The sequence below is a fragment of the Balaenoptera borealis genome (assembly GCF_965194805.1).
Source record: "Balaenoptera borealis genome assembly, chromosome: 19".
Lineage (NCBI taxonomy): Eukaryota > Metazoa > Chordata > Mammalia > Artiodactyla > Balaenopteridae > Balaenoptera > Balaenoptera borealis.
Genome location: NC_138878.1, coordinates 1,775,364 through 1,796,267, shown reverse-complemented (window position 1 = coordinate 1,796,267; position 20,904 = coordinate 1,775,364). Strand labels below are relative to the sequence as shown.

At 49.8% G+C, this 20,904-nt stretch overlaps 1 protein-coding gene across 8 annotated transcripts in view; it reads right to left on the bottom strand.

The window, feature by feature from the left end:
• Positions 1-8,147: 8,147 nt before the first annotated feature.
• Positions 8,148-20,904, bottom strand: part of CA5A (carbonic anhydrase 5A) — a 40,675-nt gene continuing 27,918 nt past the window's right edge. For 3 of the 8 annotated variants that reach the window (XM_082368729.1, XM_082368730.1, XM_082368727.1), the window contains 4 exons: positions 20,762-20,857; positions 20,570-20,632; positions 15,322-15,477; positions 8,148-11,492 (listed from right to left, as the gene is read on the bottom strand). In XM_082368729.1, coding sequence (XP_082224855.1) covers positions 11,274-11,492; positions 15,322-15,477; positions 20,570-20,632; positions 20,762-20,857 — 534 coding nt within the window. In that variant the 3' untranslated portion in view covers positions 8,148-11,273. The other 5 variants (XM_082368731.1, XR_014237746.1, XM_082368728.1 and 2 more) reach the window with 5 other exon arrangements.

Sequence of the window (20,904 nt, the reverse complement as noted above, 5' to 3'; positions counted from 1 at the left end):
AGCACACCCGTAGGGTGGCCCCCTCTGAATTTCCAGAATTCAGTAAAAAGGATCAGAAGATTTCACTTTGCTTAAAAATAATTTCCTTATTTCAATGCCAGTAAAGAAACAAAACAAAACAAACACAGAAACTCGCAAACTGACACAGGAAATTCTGACAGAGAATAATCTCGACACTGAAAAAATATACAGCTTTTATCTTCAATGCAGCAGGTAGTGAACGTATCTTAAGGATGGCGGAATCAGAGGATCTTTCTTTCCTGTTGACGTACATGTGAACATTTCCACAGACGTGGGAGCCAGGCATTCGTACTGCTGAGCCTCCAAGGTGTGACCCAACCTGTGTGTTAGGAAACTTGGGGACGAGCTGCCTCTCACGTTGGACTTGCCCCCGACAGCGAGGAGGGCTGAGCCTGCATCCCACATGCCACGCTAAGCAGTGCCGGGGTCGAAGCAGCTCTTATAATTCTGTTGAGTCTGGAGGGACCTGTGCTCTTTGCCGCCAGAGTTTTCAGAGCTGCTCACCTGGGCTACTTTGTCCTTCCTCCCAGCTCCTGGCACAGAGGCTGACGGGAAGACACCACATACACCAGGGTAGGGATGGGAGGTCAGAGCTGCAGAGGCAGATTTCAGGAGCTGAGAGTTCAATTGTGTATTTCAGAAATGTCTGGGAGGGGACTTCGCTGGTGGTCCAGTGGTTAAGAGTCTGCCTTCCAATGCAAGGGACACGGGTTTGATCCCTGGTCAGGGAATTAAGATCCCACGTGTCGCGGAGCAACTAAGCCTGCGCACCGCAGCTACTGAGCCCACACACCTCCACTAGAGAGAAGCCCACACACTGCAACAAAGAGCCCGCGAGCCGCAGTGAAAGTATTTTATTTTGTTTTATTATTTTTAAAAATTTATTTATTTATTTATTATTTTTGGCTGCCTTGGGTCTTCGTTGCTGTGCGCGGGCTTTCTCTAGTTGAGGTGAGCGGGGGCTACTCTCTGTTGTGGTGCACGGGCTTCTCACTGCGGTGGCTTCTCTTGTTGTGGAGCACGGGCTCTGGGCGTGTGGGCTTCAGTAGTTGTGGCTCATTGGCTCTAGAGCGCAGGCTCAGTAGTTGTGGCTCATGGGCTCTAGAGCGCAGGCTCAGTAGTTGTGGCTCATGGGCTCTAGAGCGCAGGCTCAGTAGTTGTGGCTCATGGGCTCTAGAGCGCAGGCTCAGTAGTTGTGGCATGCGGGCTCAGTAGTTGTGGCTTGTGGGCTCTAGAGCACAGGCTCAGTAGTTGTGGTGCACAGGCTTAGCTGCTCCTCGGCATGTGGGATCTTCCTGGACCAGGGCTCAAACCCGTGTCCCCTGCATTGGCAGGTGGATTCTTAACCACTATGCCACTAGGGAAGTCCCGAGCCACAATGAAAGATCCCACGTGCCACAACAAAGATCCCACATGCCGCAACTAAGACCCAACGCAGCCAAGTAAGTAAGTAAATAAATAAATAAACAAACAAATAAAAGAAATGTCTGGGAGGATATTGTTAACTCTTTATTAACCTCCTGTCGTGAGGGCCGTACCCTGTGGCTGCCCCCTGCTTCTCCATGGTGAACCATGCCCGCTCCACACCTGCCCCATGCAGATCCACACCTGCTGCACTTTGCTTCTTTCTCTGGACTTCTCAAATTATAGGCATCAGATTCTCTGATTGGAGGTGAATTTCTGATTATGTTACCTGAAGCATCTAACACCTTAGCTTTCTTCCATCTACTCAGCTAACATGTCATGATCGCTAACTTTGGAAGAACAAAACGTCTGAGGACCCATGGCCTGTGCGTGACCTGTAAGCACCTGAGAACATGGGATACGTCTGAAAACACACATGGGCAGGAGGGGCACAGCACAGAGGGCTGGGTGATGGGAGGAAAGTATCACAGGAGAGGAGGCTTTGGGCTGAGACTGGATGATGGAAAGAAGTTTAGGAGCAGAGCTGGAGGGGGAAGGGCATCCCCAGGAGGGGTCAGCACGTCAAGGGTACGGAGGCAGCGCACATAGCTGACGGGGGACGGCCAGTAGCACCCGGCTTCAGGAGCTAGAGCACCTCGGGCAGTTTCCACCGAAAGGATATTTATTCAGTGCTGTGAGCAAGCAAATAGGTGAGGACACCACCCTTGGGGGGAAACCAGTGGTGAACGAGGTAACAGCATGATGACAGCAATGGGTGCCCAGACCCAGACCCGGTGGGGTCAGAGGCTGTGCCCCCCAGCAGAGGCCGTCGCGGGGGGGGGGGTCATGGGTGGTGCCCGTGCCGATAGACAGGGCACAGCAACCCAAGCTGGGGTGGGGACCTGAGTGCAGAGTTCCACGGGAAGGGAGCTTGGGGGTCCAGATCGCGCAGGAAGAAGCTGGTGCTTAATTCCAAGTTTAGTGGAAAGCTCGGTTTTGCACAGGGAAGCAGAATGGTCAAGTTGACATTCCCCGCGCAAATCTCTGCACTGCTAAGAGAAGAATGCATTAGGTGGGGACGGGGAGATGCTGGAAGGAAGTGGTGAAACCAGAGGGCTGGCGATATCATTCTGGCTGGAGATGGGGCGAGCTGGGGGCAGTGAGAACGCGGAGAATGGAAGATGGACGTGTGGCACGGAGGAGTGCCACCAACGGGACCCACTGACCCCTTGCACGCGGGAGTAAGGGGCAGGGAGCACTGGGGGACTCCCTGAGGCTGGCCTTAGCTCTGAGGAGGCCTCTTGGCAGGAGGGACAAGCCCTGTAGAACGAGGAACTCTGCTATTGCTGGGGTACAGCTGTGCACCAGGTGCAGTCTGGGGGCTCCCAGGGAGCGGGTGTCCCGGGAGAGGAGGAGAAACAGATGTCAGGCAGGTGGGAGAGTGGGGTGTCCAGGCCTCCAGGGATGGCCGTGGGGAATGCCGGGGTGGGAAGGGGCCGGATTCCTGGTTGGCACAGAACAGACAACAGAGAGGGTATGGGCAGGCGCCCACATCTGTACTTTTGCACAACGAGAAAATAACATAAAAGCAAAGGGAGAAGCTTTGAAGTTTAAAGGCTGGCCAGGAATTCCACAGCACACTCCTAAACTGCAGTCACAGGGACAGGTCCCGCAGACCCAACGGCCCTCAGGATGGGGAGTGGCAGCGCCTGTGTTTGTTTTCTGTACCGTGGCTTTGAGGGCCGAGATCAACGTCTTTCCTCTCCGTGTGTTTGTGGTTTCTCTGCCCGGGCTCCGTGTGGTTCCCGGGAGAATCTCGGTGTCCCAGGGCTAACGCCAGATATCAAAAATAACCTACAAAGCAGAACATCTACCGCGAGACAAAGACTTCTGTGCACACAGAGGAAGGCCCTCCATCGACATGAAAGAGGAGATGGAATCACCTGCTTGCTCTTGGGGCTCTTGTTGGGACAGGATGTCACCGTGGGGCGGGTGGGGTCCGGCTCAGGGCCCTGCGGTCCTTTCTCCTCCTGCAAGGCCCCTCCGGACACTGGCCTTTCTCTGTCCCGAAGTCCCTGTGGAAATGGACGGCCTGTGCACAGTTGACACGTGGCTGCTTTCTCCCCCTCCCCCAAGTCCCAACCCAGAGACCCCCCTCCAATTATCAATACTGTCCTTCCTTCCATAGCTGGGAACACCACCCTCACAAGCTGAAGGACGTCTGAGCAGGTGCCTTTGGGGCGGAGTTTTCATCAAAGTACAACTGCAGGTCCTTATACGGTAAGATTTCTCACTCAAGTGTAAAGTTCAGGACTTTGGGTTTTCGCCCTGAGGCTACAACTTGTCTTCAACTGCACACATCACAGAGGAAGGAGCAAAGGCTGCACGGGCCCCGGAGGATGGCCTGCAATCCAGGTGGGCTTCTTGCTGGCTCTGCCTTTCCTGCTCCCACCTCTCCAGCGAGCCCAGTTTCCCCATTAAAACCTGGGGGTGACCCCACAAAACTTTCACAGAGCTTGTTACAACAAATATAAATGGGGTGCCTGGGGCCTCATCCCCACCCACACAATCCAGTCGCCGGGGAGCTTTTTAAAAACACCGTTCCTCAGACCCTGGGAACCACAGGCTTTGGGCGGGCAGGGCCAGGCCCCTGTGTGGCTCCAGGTGCAGCGGGGTTGAGGACGGCTGAATGTCCATGAGAAAACTCAGCCCAGGCCCGGCCCGGGAACGCGGCCTCACCGTGTCACTGATACCGGTGGCAGTAGCCCTGTTGCTGGGTAAACACCTCCGAGTTATCGGTTATAACTGAGCAGGGACGTCAGCTCAGAAGATGGACAGAAACATATCCTTTATGCTTTTGTTCCGTTTTCAGCATCTGTTGTTTTTTTTTTTTTTTTTTAAATTATGGTCAATTGATTTTTTAAAAACATTTTTTATTTATTTGTTTATTTATTTATGGCTGTGTTGGGTCTTCGTTTCTGTGCAAGGGCTTTCTCTAGTTGCAGCAAGTGGGGGCCACTCTTCATCGCGGTGCGCGGGCCTCTCACTATCGCGGCCTCTCTTGTTGCGGAGCACAGGCTCCAGATGTGCAGGCTCAGTAGTTGTGGCTCACGGGCCTAGTTACTCCGCAGCATGTGGGATCTTCCCAGATCAGGGCTCGAACCCGTGTCCCCTGCATTGGCAGGCAGATTCTCAACCACTGCGCCACCAGGGAAGTCCTCAGCATCTGTTTTGACTCCTTAAGTCAATCCGATTTCAGCAGCATCACCACTGAACTTGATCCTTGTAAGAGATGAAACACGTTTGTTTTAAACCATCTTGGCTGAGAACGGATCACCCGTATCCCGCCTCAGTAAACAGAGTCCGCCTTTCCTGGTGGCGCCGGTTAGCTGGCGGCAGTGACTCCGTGATGCCCTGGGTAGCTGAGGAAGGATGTGAGCGGAGGGCTGCTTGCCGGGCTGCCACTCAGTGACCCGACGTCCCTGGTCCATCCTTCTGCGGCCCCTGCAGCCCGGCAGCGAGTCCTGGCGCTTCCCCGCCGTGCACCACCTCCTCCCAGAAGAGCCTTGGAAACCTCAGCTCCCAAGGGGACAGCAATGTGTTTTCTGTAAACTGGGGTGCAGTGTACACCCCGAGAGTGTGTAAAGTGCATTAGTATTGAGTTCACGCCATGCGTTTACAAACGCACAAACCCATTCACACCAGGTCAAGACAGAGACCTACGCATCCAGCTTGCTGGCCGCTGGCCTGCCACATGTGACGTTTCAACTTTAGTTAAACTTACACGCAATGAAAATTCAGTCCCTCCGACCTGGAAGAAATGGACAAATTCTTAGAAAGGTATAACCTTCCAAGACTGAACCAGGAAAAAATAGAAAATATGAACAAACCAATCGCAAGTAATGAAATTGAAACTGTGATTAAAAATCTTCCAACAGGGCTTCCCTGGTGGTGCAGTGGTTGAGAATCTGCCTGCCAGTGCAGGGGACACGGGTTCGAGCCCTGGTCTGGGAAGATCCCACATGCCGCAGAGCGACTGGGCCCGTGAGCCACAACTACTGAGCCTGCGCGTCTGGAGCCTGTGCTCCGCAACAAGGGAGGCCATGATAGTGAGAGGCCCGCGCACCGTGATGAAGAGTGGCCCCCACTTGCCACAACTGGAGAAAACCCTCGCACAGAAACGAAGACCCAACACAGCCAAAAATAAATAAATAAATTAATTAATTAAAAAAAAAAATCTTCCAACAAAAGTCCAGGACCAGATGGGTTCACAGTTGAATTCTATCAAACATTTAGAGAAGAGCTAACACCCATCCTTGTCAAACTCTTCCAAAAAATTGCACAGGAAGGAACACTCCCAAACTCATTCCGTGAGGCCACCTGATACCAAAACCAGACAAAGATGTCACAAAAAAAGAAAATTACCGACCAATATCACTGATGAATATAGATGCAAAAATCCTCAACAAAATACTACCAAACATAATCCAACAACACATTAAAAGTATCATACACCATGATCAAGTGGAAATTATCCCAGGGATGCAAGGATTCTTCAATATACGCAAATCAATCAATGTGATACACCATATTAACAAATTGAAGAATAAAAACCATATGATCATCTCAATAGATGCAGAAAAAGCTTTTGACAAAATTCAACACCCATTAATGATAAAAACTCTCCAGAAAGTGGGCATAGAGGGAAACTACCTCAACATAATAAAGGCCATAGGTCATAGATGACAAACCCACAGCTAACATCATTCTCAATGGTGAAAAACTGAAACCATTTCCTCTAAGATCAGGAACAAGACAAGGATGCCCCCTTTCGCCACTCTTATTCAACATGGTTTTGGAAGTCCTAGCCACGGCAATCAGAGAAGAAAAAGAAATAAAAGGAATACAAATTGGAAAAGGAGAAGTAAAACTGTCACTGTTTGCAGATGACATGATACTATACATAGAGAATCCTAAAGATGCCACCAGAAAACTACTAGAGCTCATCAATGAATTCAGAAAAGTTCCAGGATACAAAATTAATGCACAGAAATCTCTTGCATTCCTATATACTAACAATGAAAGATCAGAAAGAGAAATTAAGGAAACAATCCCATTCACCATTGCAAAAAAAAGAATAAAATACCTAGGAATAAACCTACTTAAGGCGGTAAAAGACCCGTACTCAGAGAACTATAAGACACTGATGAAAGAAATCAAAGATGACACAAACAGATGGAGAGATATACCATGTTCTTGGATTGGAAGAATCAATATTGTGAAAATGTCTATACTACCCAAAGCAATCTACAGATTCAATGCAATCCCTATCAAATTACCAATGGCATTTTTTACAGAACTAGAACAAAAAAATCTTAAAATTTGTATGGAGACTCAAAAGACCCCAAATAGCCAAAGCAATCTTGAGGGAAAAAACGGAGCTGGAGAAATCAGACTCCCTGACTTCAGACTATACTACAAAGCTACAGTAATCAAGACAATATGGTACTGGTACAAAAACAGAAATATAGATCAGTGGAACAGGATAGAAAGCCCAGAGATAAACCCACACACATATGGTCACCTTATCTTTGATAAGGGAGGCAAGGATATACAATGGAAAAAAGACAGTCACTTCAATAAGTGGTGCTGGGAAAACTGGACAGCTACATGTAAAAGAATGAAATTAGATCACTCCCTAGCACCTTACACAAAAATAAACTCAAAATGGATTAAAGACCTAAATGTAAGACTGGACACTATAAAACATAGGAAGAACGCCCTTTGACATAAATCACAGCAAGATCTTTTTTGAGCCACCCCCTAGAGTAATGGAAATAAAAATAAACAAATGGGACCTAATGAAACTTAAAAGCTTTTGCACAGCAAAGAAAATTAAAAACAAGACAAAAAGACAACCCTCAGAATGGGAGAAAATATTTGCAAACAAATCAACGGACAAAGGATTAATCTCCAAAATATATAAACAGCTTACGCAGCTCAGAATTAAAAAAACGAACAACCTCATCAAAAAATGGGCAGGAGGGACTTCCCTGGTGGCACAGTTGTTGGGAGTCTGCCTGCCAATGCAGGGGACACGGGTTTGAGCTCTGGTCCGGGAGGATCCCACATGCCACGGAGCAACTAAGCCCGTGTGCCACAACTACCGAGCCTGCGCTCTAGAGCCCGTGAGCCACAACTACTGGAGCCCACGTGCCTAGAGCCCATGCTCCGCAACAAGAGAAGCCACCGCAATGAGAAGCCCACGCACCGCAACGAAGAGCAGCCCCCACTCACCGCAACTAGAAAAAGCCTGCGCACAGCAACAAAGACCCAATGCAGCCAAAAATCAATCAATCAATCCATCAATCAATTAATTAATTTTAAAAAATGGGCAGAAGACCTAAATAGACATTTCTCCAAAGGAAACATACAGATGGCCAAGAGGCACATGAAAAGCTGCTCAACATCACTAATTATTAGATAAATGCAAATCAAAACTACAATGAGGTATCACCTCACACCAGTTAGAATGGGCATCATCAGAAAATCTACAAACAACAAATGCTGGAGAGGGTGTGGAGAAAAGGGAACCCTCTTGCACTGTTGGTGGGAATGTAAACTGATACAGCCACTATGGAGAACAGTATGGAGGTTCCTTAAAAAATGAAAAGTAGAATTACCATATTACCCAGCAATCCCACTACTGGGCATATACCTAGAGAAAACCATAATTCAAAAAGACACATGCACCCCAGTGTTCATTTCAGCACTATTTACAATAGCCAGGTCATGTAAGCAACCTAAATGCCCATCGACAGATGAAAGGATAAAGAAGATGTGGTACATATATACAATGGAATATTACTCAGCCATAAAAAGGAACGAAATTGGGTCATTTGTAGAGACATGGATGGACCTAGAGACTGTCATACAGAGTGAAGAAAGAGAAAAACAAATATCGTATATTAACGCATATATGTGGAATCTACAAAAATGGTACAGATGAATCGGTTTGCAAGGCAGAAATAGAGACACAGATGTAGAGAACAAATGTATGGACACCAAGTGGGGAAAGTGGGGGAGGGTGGTGGTGGTGTGATGAATTGGCAGATTGGGCTTGACATGTATACACTAATATGTATAAAATAGAGAACTAATAAGAACCTGCTGTATAAAAAAAATAAAATAAGTAAAATAAAATTCAAGAAAAAGAAAAAAGAAAGAAAATTCAGTCCCTCCATTGCACTGAACACAGTTCAAGTGCGCGATGGCCACGTGTGTCCAAGGGCTGCCCTGGGGGACGGTGGAGTTCTAGAACCATCAGAGAGAGTGTCCACATCCTGATCCCGTGACCTGTGGATGTGTGGCCTCACACGGCAAAGGGACTTTGCAGGTATGATTAAGTTAAGCATCTCGAGATGGGAAATGATCCTGCGGGGATCTGGGGGTTGCCCAGTATCCTCACAGGGTCCTTATGAGAGGGAGGCAAGAGGGCCCTAATTTGTGGCCATTTGTTCTGGTGGCTGCAGGAAACTACCTATGGGCTAAAGCCCACTTCACTTGAGACTCAAGACTGGCTACATTTTCCCAAACGACAAGAAACAATTTGGGCTCCAAACCAAACTTTAAAGTGTCTCCTTCCCTCCTGGATCCCATGGGTCTGCAGTGGCTGCAGTCACCCACCCACCCAGTGCTCTGCTCCAGCTGGGGCAGCTGTGCTCAAACCAGTCACCAATGCTCCCAAACGCTCCTGTTTGACTCTGTGTCCCGTGTAAGCCGACATTAAAGCTTGTTGTGCTGAGTTTGGTCAGCATTATCATTTGATGGGCACTGGTGAGCAGTTGTACTTTTTCAGGAAAAACGTGTATAAGGAAGTTTAGGATTGCTTTCTCTGTAGTAGGTGCCAGAACATTGAAAAGCCCAAAGCCGGACAGTAAATTGTTGATACCACAGGAAGTCCTGTGATTGGAAAAAAAACCCCTATAAACCTCTGTCAAAATAAACCACATCCGTAATATAGGGTCCCTTTGGTCTTAGATGTTTTTTGTGGACTACAATAAGTCTGTTTATTCTTTATCTCCCCAAAAGAAATGGAGTTTATCACTGTACCTTGGTAGGCAGATGAGTATTTGCTTTCTTTTCTGGGCTGTTTTTTCCGTGTTTATCTGACAGTCAGTTAATGTTGGAAGATGACGTGATTGTTTGCAGAGCTGCATCTCTACCAGAGGGGAATGTGTTTAATGCTATGAAAATAAAAATACCATCATCAATTAGGATATTATTCAGCCTTAAAAGGGGAGGAAATTCTGACACCTGCTACCACATGGATGAAACTTGAGGACATTATGCTCAGTGAAATAAGCCCGTCACAAAAAGGCAAATACTGCCTGGTGCCATTTATGTTTGCTTCCTAGAGCAGTCAAAATCTTAGAGACAGAAAGTAGGATGGTAGATGCCAAGGACTGGGGGCAGGGGGGAGGAAATGGGGTGTTAGTGTTTAATGGGGACAGTTTAAGGTGAGAAGGTTCTGGAGGCGGATGGTGGGGATGGTATCAACACAGTGTGAATGCACTTTATACCACTGAGCTGTGGTTAAGATGGTAATTTTATGTTATGTGTATTTTACCACAATTAAAAAGACCCCGCAGTGAGAAACCATTACACACCCCCCAGAATGACCATAGTTAAATGGTAGCATGTCCTGAGCAACCACTTTGGAAAACTCCTTGGCCTTGAAGATGGAGGGAGGGCCCACCAGCCAAGAAATCAGATGCCTCTGGAAGCTGGAAAAGGCAAGGAAACAGATTCTCCCCTGGAGAATGACTCCGGAAGGAAGCAGCCCTGCTGACACCTCGAATTTGGATTTCTGGCCTCCAGACTGTGATTCAATAAATTTCTGTTGTTTTAAGCTCCCCAGTTTGTGGCTGTTATGGGCTGAATTGTGTCCCCCTCCCCAATTCACATGTTGAAGCTCGAAGACCCCACTGTGGCTGTCTTTGGAGATGGGGTTTTTAGGAATTAAGGTTAAGTGAGGTCATAAGGGTGGGGTCCTAATCCAATAGGATTGGTGGCCTTATAAGAAGGGGAAGGGAGAGAACTCTCTCTGTGTGCATGCACCAAAAAAAGGCCACTCGAGGACACAGCAAAGAGCCAAGAGAGACCCTCCCAGAACCCAGCCGTGCTGGCACCTGGTCTCAGACTTCCAGTCTCAGAACTGTGGGAAGGAAGATACATTCTGCTGTTTCCCCCCCACCCCCAGTTTGTGGTCATTTTACAGCAGCCCCAGGACACTGATACACCAGGAATTTGTAATTGGGAAGAAAAGACGTTAGTCCCAGTCTCTGTGTTGCCAGGGCGTGGCTGTCTGGAGAGAGGACACCAGGGACCTGAGAGAGGGCTGGGTGGATGACCCCGGTCAGTGGAGTTCACTCGGCCCCTAAGGTCTGTGCACTGCTGTGGGTCCCTTGAGATATTCCGTGTCCCAGATTTCCATCCCCTATTGTGCTTAAGCTTCTTCTTCTTTTTTTAATATTTATTTATTTGTTTATTTATTTTGGCTGCACCAGGTCTTAGTTGCGGCACTCAGGATCTTCGCTGTGGCATGTGGGATCTTTAGTTGCGGCATGCAGACAGACTCTTAGTGCAGCATGCATGTGGGATCTAGTTCCCCCACCAGGGATCGAACCCAGGCCCCCCGTATTGGGAGCGCAGAGTCTTACCCACTGGACCACAGGGGGATTCCTGCTTAAGCTTCTTTGAAGTGATTCTTTTCCTTGCAACTGCAAAGTACATTGACTAAAATCGTGACCTCTTTCTCTATTTTTAATTTCAGAGGTTACATACGATCAGAACACGAAGCCTGGGAAACAACACTTTCTCTTGTTAAAGTCAGTTCTACCCGTTAGCTTGGATGTAGTGAATTTAGGATCCTGCACCATCTTCAGTGGCTGGAAGGATGAACGGACCTCCCGCTTCATCAGGGGCTGAAGTGGGCGGTAGTTGTTCACCATCGTCTTCTCTTCTTCACCAAGTGCAGAAAACATGAGCGAGCGAAACGCGGCCAGCTGGAACGGAGAGCAAGCAGAGTAATCTGGGTGCAGCTAGGGCGTGAACCAGGTCCCGTGTCCCTCGTGTCGTGTGTGGTCCCCTCCCATCCCTGAATCAGGGATGGCCCTGTATGACCAATGCAACATGGTGGAGGTGACCCCAATCTGGGTCAGAAAAGGCATGGCAGCTTCCACCTTGGCCTCCTGGACAACCTGCTCTGGGGAAGGCAGCCGCCATGCTGCAATGACTCAGAAGCAGCCCTCTGGAGAGGCCCACATGGAGAGCAACTGAGGCTCCCAGCCAACAGCCAGCACAACTTGCCAGCCACGTTGGGAATGAATCCTCCAGCCCCAGCTTTCAGATAACTGCAGCTGACATCCGGCTGCAACTCCACAAGAGATAGATCCTCAGCCAGAACCACCTGAATTCTGACCCACAGCAACCCTGAGAGATAATAAATGATTATTGTTTTATTAAGTCACTACATTTTGCAGCTATCTGTTATACAGCAATAGATAACTAGTTTATATACTATAAATGCTAACGTAACATTTGATGCACTTTGCACTCCAGGAACTAAGAGACCATTTTTCACGTATCATCACATCTGTTCTCGGAATATACTACGTGCTCTGTGAGAACAGCTCTCACACTTAACACAGAACTGGGATTACATCTGCATGGTGGCCACCTGTTGAGCAGGTCAGGTCCGCGTGGCTGAGGGGGAGCCCCCAGAGTTGTGTAGGGTGTGCTGCCTGCTTTTCCAGGCACTCAGGCGTGGTGTGCCCACTCGTGCGCACCTGCTTTCACCACTTCTTGACTCCCAGAAAAGCCTGCTTGGCAGGCCTGTCCCTGCCGTCCAGGGGGTGCACACACTACCTCCCCAGCCCCCTGGGAGGGGTGGGGGCTCTGCTCTGCATTTTTGTGTAATACTCACTCACCACTCTGCCTTAAAACTATTGACTTACGTTTCTATTTTCCTGCCGGGTAGCAGTGCGCAGAGACTATGGTCACTGCTCTGTGTCACCCCTCCATCCCTCCTGCTCGCCCACCCTCTCCTGCTGCAACATCTGACATCTAATGAGTGTTTATTATGCGTTTGTTGAGTGACAGAGGGGTCTTGGTGACAAGAGCCATTTTCTTTTCTTTTTTTAAAATTAAATTAATGGGTTTTTTTTAAGTCTTTTTAAAAAATTAATTTATTTATTTTCATTTTTGGCTGCATTGGGTCTTCGTTGTTGCACACGGGCTTTCTCTAGTTGCGGTACGTGGGGGCTACTCTTCCTTGCAGTGCGCGGGCTTCTCATGGCGGTGGCTTCTCTTGTGGTGGAGCACGGGCTCTAGGCGCGTGGGCTTCAGTAGTTGTGGCACACAGGCTCAGTAGTTGTGGCTCGCGGGCTTTAGAGCGCAGGCTCAGTAGTTGTGCACGGGCTTAGTTGCTCCACGGCATGTGGGATCTTCCCGGACCAGGGCTCAAACCCGTGTCCCCTGCATTGGCAGGCGGATTCTTAACCACTGTGCCACCAGGGAAGTCCCGGCAAGGGCTATTTTCAACCACTTCTGTAACAATTCTGGTTTGGGGGAAGGGTGGGTGATGTGCACCCACGTTCCACCTTCAGCCTTCCAAAACAAATAGCGTCATCCCATGACTTTATTTTATTTTTAAAATTTATTTATTTTATTTATTTTTGGCTGTATTGGGTCTTCGTTGCTGCATGCGGGCTTTCTCTAGTTGCGGTGTGCGGGCTTCTCATTGCAGTGGCTTCTCTTGTTGTGGAGCACGGGCTCTAGGCACACGGGCTTCAGTAGTTGTGGCTCGCAGGCTCTAGAGTGCAGGCTCAGGAGCTGTGGCGCACGGGCCTAGCTGCTCCGCGGCATGTGGTATCGTCCCAGACCAGGGCTCTAACCCATGTCCCCTGAATTGGCAGGAGGATTCTTAACCACTGCGCCACCAGGGAAGCCCCATCCCATGACTTTAAAATTAGAGGCTGGGGACTTCCCTGGTGGCGCAGTGGTTGGAAATCCGCCTGCCAATTCAGGGGACACAGGTTTGAGCCCTGGTCTGGGAGGATCCCACATGCCGTGGAGCAGCTAGGCCTGTGCGTCACAACTACTGAGCCTGCGTGCCATAACTACTGAGGCCCACGTGCCTACAGCCCATGCTCTGCAACAAGAGAAGCCACTGTAATGAGAAGCCCGTGCACTGCAACGAAGAGTAGCCCCACTTGCCGCAACTAGAGAAAGCCCACATGCAGCAACAAGGACCCAATGCAGCCAAAAATAAATAAATAAAACAAAGAAATTTATTTAAAAAAATAAAATAAAATAAAATTAGAGGCTGTTTCACAGAATCGAAAGGCTGGAAGGACTTCCAAGGACTCATCAAGAGCCCTCAGAAAACATAGAGCTGAAGGCGAGGTGATGAATGCTGCTGTGATCGATTAGAAATGTCTGTCCTGGGCAGAGGATGGGAGAGTGGAGCATGCTTGCTGCATATCTGTCATCCCTAAACTGTGCCCTAGACAGACTTTCTCCAGATTCTGGAGATTTCCAGAGAAAAAGATACTTTAACTTTTTAAAAAGTATATAAGTAATATCTACTTATTTTAGAAAAAATAGAATATTTAAATAAGGATGAGAAAGAAAATAAGAACCACTGCAGACCTATGACCATGGGACAACCAGGGTTAACTTTTAGGTGCACATCTGTGTGACAGCTTAGGGCATTGCTCAGCAAATAGACACTCACCTCCTCCCTGCCCCACTGGCATTGGCCTGGCCATCATAACTTACTTTGGCCAACAGGATGTGAGCGGGCGTGATGCAAGCAGACGCTGTAAATGTGCATGTGTGGTTTGGCTTGTCTTTTGCATTTCTGTCACATGCCATGAGATCCAGCCCTGGGTGGCCACTGGTCCAAGAAGCATGAGAGACACTGGACCCAACCCAACCCCTAACCATGGCCTAAAACAGATTCTCCCAGCTCCCAGAGACCCTTGAGCAGGAAAATAAGTGTTTATTATTAGTCATTGAGCTTTGGGGTGGTTTGTTATGCAGCATTTTGTAGCAATAGCTAATACAATCCTTCTGGAATTTTCTCTGGGCACTTATAGTTCCATAACTTCTTAGCACAGCGTGAGAGAAAACCCTCTGCGGTCTTGACTTCCTACTGTTCTATCAGCCAAAGAAGCGGAACAGATTCTAAAAGCTTCTCTTCTCCCTCAGTGACCCCACTTCTTTCACGGCTCTCCAGCATTCATCTATGACATCCCTTTCTTAGTTAATTTATTCACCTAAAACACCCACGGAGGTCCCAATATGGGCAAGGACCCATGTCCCAATTATAATGTCACTTCTGTTCTTTAAAGTTGCTTTACCCCAACGAAGACCAAAGAGCAAGTACTGGCCTCGTCCAAGCATTTTTCATCAGGGAGACTCTCCATGCCTGAGGCTGACCACTAAGATTAGAAGGTGCTAAATATAACTGTCCCCCCTCAGTTCCCTCCCCTCAGCCTGCCTTCCCTCCCTGTCTCTGTGTCTCTGTCTGTCTCTATCTCTGTCTCTCTGATTCTCTCTGTCTCTCTGTCTCTGTCTCCCTGTTTCTCTCTGTCTCTGTCTCCCTCTCACCACCAATATCTCAAGGTCAGAAGAAGACCTGTGATATGGGGAACTTCTGTTCACTCCCCAAGAGCTCCTGTTTCAACTGGAAGATTCTTCTTGTGCAGGAACATCTAAAACGCACCAAAGCACGAAACTCTAGGATGCTTGCTCGCACTATCTTAGTGAAACCACCAAACCGGAGGGATTCCCATGCAGTTCTGTGCGTTGGATACAGGCGCCACTCACCTGGTCCTGAGCCACCTCAGTGGGCTTCTTGTGGATGATCCAGGTGACCGACTCAGAGAGCGGAGGCGTGGTCAGGGAGCCCGGATACGTCCAGTAGTCCCGGCAGGCGGGCAGCAGGCAGGAGGGCTGGAAGGGGCCCAGGGCCGCCCGCGCGTCCTGGGGGAGGAGACCGCAGGCTCTCAGGTGGGTGGAGGAGGCCGGGGAGGGGGGCACCACACTGGGCTTTATCTCAGCGATGTGGCCTGGAGGGGAGCATGTCTCTGAGATAAAGGCTGTGGTCGCGGTTGTCACATTTGGAAACCGTAACAAGAGAATGCGGCCCTTCCACGCTGAGCAGAGATGCCCACCGCAGGCTTGTAGTTTTTCTTTTAAGGCTACTCATTTTTGTATACCTTGGCTGTGAAAATATCACACTTTTAAAAGCTGATGTCAAATAACATACACAGCATAAAATTTACCATTTTAACCATTTTTAAATGTACAGTTCAGTGGTGATAAGTACCTTCACATTGTTGTGCAACCATCACCACATCCGTCTCCAGAATTTTCTCATCTTTCCAAACTGAGACTCTGTCCCCATTAAACACCAGCTCCCCATCTCCTCCCCCCGGCCCCCAGCACCCACCCTTCTACTTTCTGTCTGTATGAATCTAACTCCTCTAGAGACCTCGTATAAATGGAATAATACAGGATTTGTCCTTTTGTGACTGGCTTATCTCACTCAGCACAATAACCTCAAGGTCCCTCCATGTTGTAGCCTATGTCAGAATTTCCCCCCTTTTTAAGACTGAGTAATATTCCACTGTGTGGATGGACCACATTTAGTTTATCCATCATCCATCGATGGACACTTGGGCGGCTTCCACCTCTTGGCTGTTGTGAATAAAGCTGCTATGAACATGGGTGTACAAACATCTCTTCGAGACCCTGCTTTTAATGATTTGGGGGATATACCCAGAAGTAGAAACGCTGGATCCCATGGTAATTCTATGTTTAATTTTTTGAGGGACCACCAGACTGTTTTCCATAGCGGTTGCACCAGAAAACGTTACACTTTTAAGACAGCTGATCCTCTCTTTGGCAGACCTCCCCAACGTGAGAGCCATGGCAATTACAAACGCGCAGGGGGACGCCCTGCACTGGCTGAAGTCCCTGACTCGTGCCAGAATTTTCCTTCTCATCAGCGAGGGGTGGGATTGATGGACTGGGTCAGCCCAGCTCTCCAGGCTGCTCTATCAGCACGTGTCCTGCTTGGGAGCCCCATGTTCAGAATCCATGTTTGCTTGGTTTCCATGCTCTAGAAAAGCATAGGGAGAAACCTGCCTCTGAGTTCCTAATGACCCTGATGGGGTCCCACCATCACTCACTCACTCAGAGCTATTCTTGAGCACCCACAGTAAACCCGACTCTATCTTAGGTGCTGGGGCTACAGGAGAGACAAACTACCCGCTTTCGTGGAACTCACTTTTATTGGAGGAGAGCAGACGGCACACAGAACAAGTAAGTAAAACATCTAGTAGTTTACACAGCGATAAATGTGATGGGGAAGAATAAGGTAGGGCAGTGAAATAAGAGACGTGGGGAGTATAGGCTGGTGTTTTAGGAGGGGTGGCCCAGAAGGCCTCCTTGAGAAGGTGACGTCTGAACAAAGACATGGAGAGGGTCAAGGGGAGGAGATTTCTCCGAAGCAGTGGCCAGTGCAAAGGCCCTGAGGCAGGGTCTGGCCTGATGGGCTGGGGGATCAGTACAGAGGCTGCAGGGCTGGAATGAGCACATGAGACGCGGAAGTGATTAAAAGAGATGGGAGGGGGTGGTTCCCTGGTGGCGCAGTGGTTAAGAATCCGCCTGCCAATGCAGGGGACACGGGTTCGAGCCCCGGTCCGGGAAGATCCCACATGCCGCGGAGCAACTAAGCCCGTGCGCCACAACTACTGAGCCTGCGCTCTAGAGCCCGTGAGCCACAACTCCTGAAGCCCAAACACCTACAGCCCGTGCTCCACAACAAGAGAAGCCACCGCAATGAGAAGCCCGTGCACCGCGATGAAGAGTAGCCCCCTCTCGCCACAACTAGAGAAAACCCAGGCACAGCAACAAAGACCCAACACAGCCAAAAAATAAATAATAAATTAATAAATTTATAAAAAAAAAAAGAGAGAGATGGGAGGGGGGAGACGGGGACACCCTGCTTCTGCCCAGGGCTGGGGACCCCTGAAGAAACCCAGCGGCAGAGGCAGGGGCTAGGGGGCTGCTGTCTGGACGCTGTGGAGAGAAAGCAGGGCCTCTCGGCTGCTCTCTGCCTCGTTGGAAGCAAAGCTCCGGGGCAGCCTCTGCTCGGAGGGGAAAGGCTCCTCGGGGTCCCTCGGGTTGACAGGCCCAGGACGGTGGCCGCCCCCCGCCCCCCGTGAAGTGAGTGAGGTGGAAGGCTGAGGGGGCGGCCCTGGGAGGAACGGGATACCAACCAGTGCCCAGCCGGAGCGGAGCCTGAACCAGGGGCCCGGCTGCGTGCTGGGCAGGCTGGGAGGACAGCCAGCACGAGGCACCTGTCCTCGGGGCCCCGAGGAACGAGGCTCCCTGCTGGTGGGTGTCCCTCCCCCCGGCCCTCAAAGGCAAAAGCAAGGAGCCACTGACGGCTTGTCCCCGGGTGCTGACTCACCGCTCAGCCATGGGGAGGTGGTGTTTAAGCTTCTGGCAGCTGGAAGGGGTAAACTGACTCGCTCTGACAGATGGTCGCCAAGCACCTTGTGCCGGGCTCCACCTTGTAACCAATGTCTAGTTGACGGCTTACAAAGGCATGACTGAAACACGATTCCCAAAGTGTAGCGCCCACCCACGTAAAGTGGACGATTCTATGGCTGTTCGTATATTCACAGACGGACACGCGAACCCTCAGCACAGTCGACTCTAGAACATGTTCGTTACCTCAAAACAGAACTCCAGAAGAAAAGAGCCCCAGTAAACACTCTTTAGCTGTCATTCCCCCTAACCTGCCCACCTGCCCTCACCCCGCCACAGGCCCCACTGATCTGCCCATTCTGGACATTTCCTAGAAATGGAATCATGTAATACGGAGAATTTTGCATCTGGCTTCTTTCACTCAGAATGATGTCTTCAAAAGCCATCTCTGTTGTAGCAGGTGTCAGAGCTTCATTCCTTTATATGGCTGAGTAATATTCCACCGTGTGGTCTAGTCAATTCTTGAAGGACACAGGTCACATATGCACATGGGACAAGATGCAGAAAGTACCTGCGGGTGTGCAGTGACAGATAAATCCCCCTCGTCCCCCCAGACCCCAGCCCCATAGGCACTGACGTGCCAGACGCCCTCTGAGGCTCTTACCTTGGATTTTCAGAACCAGCCTTTATGTCTGTTTCATGATAAAGAAAGAAAGATAAGAACTTCCGAAAGCCACGTGATTATAGATGGCGGCAAACCCAGATGCTACGGGATGTCTGTCCCATCCCACAGAGCTGGACACCACAGAGGTGCCTCCTAAGGCTGAAAACTTAAAAAATCAACCCAGACATCGGGGGAACCCAGGAAGGAGCACAGACTGTGACTAATGACTTGAGCCGATCACCCTCCCAACCCATGAGACACAGACCCCTGCCCTCTGAGGCGGGGCCTTTCTCACTTAAGATTCTAACTCTTATCTTTCAGGTGAGGAAACTGAGGCCCAGGGAGGAGAATCAGGACCAGAACTGGGCCCAGCGGCTTCCTCCATCCCCTGCCAACACCGTTTCTCCTGCACATTTGCCCAGAGCCTTCGGGGAAGCAAACAGACCCCTTAGCACATAGCACCTCATAGCAGGTCTTTCTCTCCCACCCAGTGGTGGAGACCATGCCCTGAGGGGGTGGATGCCGCCGGGGAAACGTCCAGGTTTACTCTGGCTGCGGACCAGGGAGGAGATGGATGCTCTCAGTGCCTCGACCTTGCTGAGTTCCTGAGCTGGCAGACGGGGCAGCGGGGGGTGATCTGGTCTGGTCCCAGGAGGTCACCATCAAGGGGAGGGCGCCACACAGATCAAACAGCCCCTGTGAAAATGCCGAGGAAGGGCTGGCCCCCATCTCCCATCTGGAGCCGCTCTCGCCATTGTTAACACAGGTCGGAGACCCACCCGTCCCCACGTCCAAGGACCACGGGTGACTCCTTCCCTCGGAATTCTTTTGTTTGGTGCTGAACAAATAAACTGCAGTTTTCAGGAATTTCCATTTCTCCATCAAAGCCCTCTCTCAGCTGATACTGGAGAAAAGCTACCTTGCTGGCCTTGCTGTCTTTCGGAGCTACGCTGAGTGCAGCCAAGTGTGCAGGCGAGCTGGGCAGGATGGGTGCGTCTGCAGGACCCCTTGCCCCGCCTCCCTGTTCTCCCAGGATGGGGCTGACCCTAAGGATGCCAGGTGGCTTGCCGGTGGACATTCTTAAATGTCGATAGTTGAGAATTTATTTCAATTGGTTTCATTTTTTTTATTATTCTTTTAAACTTTATTTATTTATTTATTTATTTTTGGCTGCGTTGGGTCTTCGTTGCTGCGTGCGGGCTTTCTCTAGCTGCGGGGAGCGGGGGCTACTCTTCGTTGCGGTGCGCGGCCTTCTCATTGCGGTGGCTTCTCTTGTGGAGCATGGGCTCTAGGCACATGGGCTTCAGTAGTTGCAGCACACGGGCTCAGTAGCTGTGGCTTGCAGGCTCTAGAGCGCAGGCTCAGTAGCTGTGGCACACGGGCTTAGTTGCTCCATGGCATGTGGGATCTTCCAGGACTGGGGCTTGAACTCGTGTCCCCTGCATTGGCAGGTGGATTCTTAACCATTGTGCCACCAGGGAAGTCCACGTTTCAATTGGTTTTAAAACAAACATTATTGCTAATGGATGTTGTTGCCTGGGACAAGGCTAAAGATTTTTAAAAAGTGGATCAATTTCATAAAAAATACTAAGTAACTAATAGTACCACAGGTGGGTAGACAGGCAAAAACCTTCAAGATGCTGCCTGAATGGCTGAATGTTGGGAAACCCCATTACGCCGAGGAGGGAGGGCCCGAGAATAGCAGGAACACCTCCAAGTCGGTGAGCCAACTCGAGACACAGCTGGAATCAGCTCCAGTGAGTCCCAGTTCCAGAACTGGACTCAGACCCTCTCTGCAACGCTCTCTCCACCCAACTGGTTCCTTTTTTTGGTTATTTTTTTGGCAAAGTAGTCATTACTCTAAGCAATGTCGCTTTTCTAATTATGTTGATTTCAAAACACGTAGCTTACCTTGTGCTTTATGTCCGGCAAGACTGCCACCAGCTTCTGCAGCGCCTCGTGGCGGGCCCCCAGCTGCACAGCGCGGCACGCCGAGCGGTCACGTGACAGGGCAGGGGACAGGGTGACAAGCACAGGTCACTCTAAGCGGACCTTGTTCAGAGAGCAGATCTGACTAGGAGAGCTGCACCCCAGCAAGCTTACCTTTAAAAACACGCCCACCACCGCCAAGCCGTCCTCTCCCATCACGGCTTCTGTGTAGTTTTGGTATTTCACAGCGTTCCAGTGAACTAGATGCAGCTGGAACCCAGAAGAAGAGAATTCCCTCCATCACCGCGTAGCCGAGA